General features: G+C 41.2%; 1 protein-coding gene across 3 annotated transcripts; it reads right to left on the bottom strand.

Moving 5' to 3' along the window:
- Positions 1 to 271: 271 nt before the first annotated feature.
- pax1a (paired box 1a) lies at positions 272 to 3,901 on the bottom strand. Of its 3 annotated transcripts, none has more exons than XM_011490118.4 (5): positions 3,631 to 3,901; positions 2,500 to 3,129; positions 1,724 to 1,857; positions 1,216 to 1,429; positions 272 to 868 (listed from the first exon to the last, which is right to left on the bottom strand). In XM_011490118.4, exons 1-5 carry the CDS (start codon positions 3,632 to 3,634, stop codon positions 849 to 851), a joined length of 1,002 nt encoding a protein of 333 aa, XP_011488420.1. In that variant the 5' UTR covers positions 3,635 to 3,901; the 3' UTR covers positions 272 to 848.
- Positions 3,902 to 4,760: the final 859 nt, after the last annotated feature.

The raw sequence follows: 4,760 nt of genomic DNA, 5'->3' as shown, positions 1-4,760 counted from the left end.
TGCATTTATTTTGAAGTCTCGTCCACAAATGAGACGACGCTTTCAAATTAAAGCAAAAAATTAAAAAAATAAAATAAAAAATAAAAATGTCTTCGATGGGTGAAGATATTTAAGGAGCGACAACAATATAAATTAAAAACGAATACAAATAAGCAAATAATGATAACATCCATTAGAGCTCCTCCTTAAATCACGAGCTCCCCATAACTTGAATAGCATGACGGCAAAAATGAAAATAAAAAAAAACAATACAATAAAATAAGAACAAAAATGACTTTAAAGACAGCCTTTATTTTTTTATATTTACAATGAAATTATAAAAATATATAATTAAAGCTTTGGCATATATTTTTACATTTAGACAATTTATAACTTTTGTTCACATCGTCAAGTCACTGCACCGAGATTATGGCCACAAATAGGGTTAAAATAAGAAACTGAAAATTACTGAATAACCCTTTATTTACGCTAAAAAATAATAATAATAACAATAACGACGGAGGGGATGTTTTATGCTGAAATCTCCATGAGACACAGCTGAGGAACAACGAAAACAACAAAAAACTACCGACCAGTGAGAGAAAACACCGATACATCCAAGCAAGCTTACATTCAAACGGCCCAAGAACGACAAAGCTTTACTGTATAGTTGAAAGGCAAGTGAACAGACCTGTGTTTGACTGTCAGCCACAAACAAGCGGGTAAGTGTTCACACTTACTGTTGGAGCTGCTGAAATGAGTTCAGTTAAATGTGTCTGGTAATTAAGGCGTTAATAGTCCCGGTTATGATGATGAGGTAGCGAGACTGAGTCCGTGAACCCCGTTCAAGTCTTCATGTTGCTGTTTGCTCAGAGGACTGGGAGGTTTTCTATCTGGAAAAAAAAAATCCCAAAAAGGAAAAAAAGGAATGTTTTAGAAAATATATTATAAAAAATGCTTTCATTAATTTTAGCTCCACAAAGAAGAACAAATAACATGTATTATCATTATTTTCATTTTTAACGCGTCACTCTTATTTTGAAAGAATAATTCCACTGAAATATCTATATGCACGCTCTGAACGTATACATGTGAATAAGTGTGACAGTTCTGTAATATAATAATAATAATAATAATAATAATAATAATAATAATAATAATAATAATAATAATAATAACAATAATAATAATATGCATTTCTTAAAAAGGAATGTTTCATTTAAATGTAAAAAACACCTTCTCTGACTTGGTGCTTGAAGGCCATGGGTGAGTGGATCTCTCCTGCGTGCATGCTCATTCCGCTCCCCGGGTGGGACAAAGCCGTGCTCTGTGGCTGCCAGTGGTGGTGGCCCGGGGCCACATAGCCGCCTGCGGGCCCGCTGTAGACCCCATACTGGTTAGGTGTAGAATAGGCACACGCCGAGACGTAACTGGACAGTGTCGAGGAAGGCTACAGGAAGACAGATAAGGCGTGGGACAAAATGAGCAGAACCTTTGTTAACGGTGTGTGACAGTGACACGTGGTTTGCAGCATCGCTGCGCAAAGATGGCGTTGGGTGTGGGTGCTGGGGGTGAGAGTGTGCAAGACAGGAATTACTCTGCCAGTCTGATGATAACAAATACTTCCCTCGAGGAACTTTATGGTTCAAGCATCCCGTTCACATCTTTTAAAATTGGCGTGTTATTTCAAAAAAAATATTATTTACAATGTTCCCATCAGCATCATGTGGTTTTTCTTAATTACCTGTGCGTATTTTATGTCGGCATCAATTGCTGACTTGTCGATCCCGTTGACCGTGTGGGGCGCAGAAAAAGCTGCTCTGTTGACGCTGCTCCACTCCTCCATCTTTGGTGGGTATCCCTCCGTCCCTGCAATAGCTGCAAATGAAACAGATATGTAAAAACTAAAGCCTGCACAGAGTAATACATGTAAACATTTAAAATATATATTTTTATGTGGGTTGAGGTCAGTTTAGATTTTGCTGTGAAAAGAAACTCCACTTAATTAGCACGCATATTATTGGGTTATTATAAAAAATTCTAAATATATAAATAAAATTGATTTTAAGACAATATTTACAAGCAAAATATTTATTTTCAAATATTTCACAATTCAAATCTTTATATTGTGATATTAAATAAATACATATTTACATATGTACTTATAAAATGAGAGCATTATTTTATCTATTTTGTGTAATTTATTAAATCACTTCCTACAAACACCCTAAAGTGCGACTTCTAGCAGCAGTTTAAAGGGGAGACAGGAAGCCTCGTGAAACACTTGAAGGATCAGGCTGGATGTAACAGGTGAGCAAGGTGTTTGCCATCGCATCACTCCATGAAAAGGCCCATTGATTGAGCGTGGCCTTACTGCGTCCTGGCTGAACGCTGAAATGGAGGCCTATAAGTTTTAATGGACAAGTTGTTCTGCCTGATGCCGGGACGGGTTGTTTTGAGTAATGTTTTGACAATCACGCAGGCAAACAGGAAGGAGACAAAACGCGGCTTTTTCCTCACCTGTGGGATCCATGAAGGCGCGTATTCCCAGGATGTTACTGACGGTGTGCGGAGAAGGCCAAGCCCTGGATATGCTCACATGTCCCGGCGTCACTGGTACTCCGGGAGGGCTTCCCATTTTGGTGCTGGGGGGCGACATGGTGTTGGGGTAGGAATAAGGGTAAATGTGGTTGTAGGGGAGCCCGGCTTGCGCGGAGGCTTGCTTGCTGCTTTCATACTGGTTAGGCTGAGAGAGGTTCCCAATCTTGTTGCGTAAAATCCTGCTGATCGAACTAACAGACGGGACGTTGTACTTGTCACAAACGCCGTCTGCCAAAAGCCTGTCCCGAATCTCCCAGGCAAAGATCCCGGGGTCGTTCTGTTTGTATTCCCTGATATTTTTAACCACGTTCGGCGTCGTGACCCGTGGCTTGCTTCCACCGATGGCACCGGGCAAGATGGAGCCAGTCTCGTTGTATCTCGCTAAAATCTTGCTCACGCAGCCATGAGAGACTCGCAGCTGCCGGCTTATGTCGCAGGGCCTGATCCCGAGCTGCGCCAGTTCCACTATTCTTAACCGGATGGCATTGGGCAGGGGTCGCCCATTGACGAAAACGCCGCCAAGCTGGTTCACCTCTCCATAGGTTTGCTCTAGAAACAAAAATAATATTTAACCCCAAATACTCTTACATTACAATTTATTTAAAACTGAAGGAAATTATCACAAAAAACTTTAAGATTTAATTCTTGCATTAAAGTTGTGCCAGTGCAAATTTCTGAGGTCAGAAAGTTGCACCACACAGATTGGCAGCTACTTTTGTAAACCCGCTAGTTTGCAACTGTTCAGAAATGTGCAAATGAATCGGCTGGCCATCCCTCCAGCACCCGTGCGCACACAACAAAAAAACAACATTACATATAACGAGTTTATAGAACAGACAGAGAACCCATCAAAGGCATCTGCAACCCAAAGCCGTGTCTTCACATTCATGCCACACAACACTAGAAAAAAACATGAAAAAAACAACTACAAGCTCAAGATCCTTATAAATAAAGGATGACAAACTAATGCGCATTTTTTGCTCTTTACGCAGGCGTGGTTAAGCTTCCATAGCCTCCCTGCCACTGAACCATGCAGACAGTAAGGCTTACCCATTTGTCTGTATATTTCAGGAAATGTAGGTGTCCCCTCAAATGGATCTGTGCTTTCGGGCGAAGTCAGAGAGCGAAGGGGGAGCGAGAAGAATGAATCCAAGAAGAAGGAAAAAGCAGGCTCCTTCCAACTCGTTCGGCTTCAGCGCTCTCCCCTTCTTTATATTTTCGGAAGCAAGCGGCTACAGGGGCGCCGACGCGATCTTCATCCGATAAATGCAAATTGGACTTATCCCGGGGAGTCCGGAGTCTGCTGGAATTGATTTGACGCGTCCTCCACGTCAATCTTCGCTGTTATACGCCGAGCCTGTACTCTGCTTTCATTGGTCCTCCTGAGCTGGAAAATGCTGTCAGCCAATACAAACCCCATCCGGTTTGGAGCTGCGCTGCCTCCTCTAATATTTTGCATAGGGGAAGTGGCAGAGAGGGAAACTTCTCATCCAACATGAAGCGCTCTGGTAAGAATTTACGCATCACGCGAGATGGATTTAAAGAGAAGCCTGCTGCCAATATTCTCAGCTGCTCCTAAATATGAATATTTTCTTATTTTGAATTCATGCAGTAATTAAAAAATAGCTTTTTGGTTGTACTTGGACTAAATCACACCTTTGAAATTCCTTCTACAAATATGTAATTTAAAATTTAAAGACAGAATAAAATGGAAAGATATTTTTCACATGAATCCAATATTTTCCTTATTTATTTATTATATTTAAAGCCCATCAAGTGGATCAGGTGGGATTCTTTTACCGACCCATCTGAGAGAACATGGAAACTCCCTCATCACCAGCGGGTCTTTCATTTAATGCAGAGCATCAAAGATGGGAATGTTCTCATGTAATCGATACGTTTGTAGATTGCAGAGCCCCCAGACTATAAGATATCGACTGGATTCCAGAGACGTACATTATCACAGCGTGTTTTTTGAGTTTCCTGTGCAAGTTTAGAAGGTATCGTTTATAAGCTCACAAAACGTTACTAGTAAAACTTTACAGTCGACCCAATGGTAACAAGGTGCAGGGTCCCTATCCCCCACCCCACGCACACTCCCACCTACCTCACCCCTCCTCTCATTCTGAGTCTGCTGCACTCCACCATCCAGAACTTAGGACACATGGAAAGCATTAGGC

Source organism: Oryzias latipes, chromosome 22 (assembly GCF_053564925.1).
Source record: "Oryzias latipes strain Hd-rR chromosome 22, Olatipes_Hd-rR_3.1".
NCBI classification, from domain to species: Eukaryota; Metazoa; Chordata; class Actinopteri; order Beloniformes; family Adrianichthyidae; genus Oryzias; species Oryzias latipes.
This window is presented reverse-complemented; position numbering and strand designations above follow the sequence as displayed.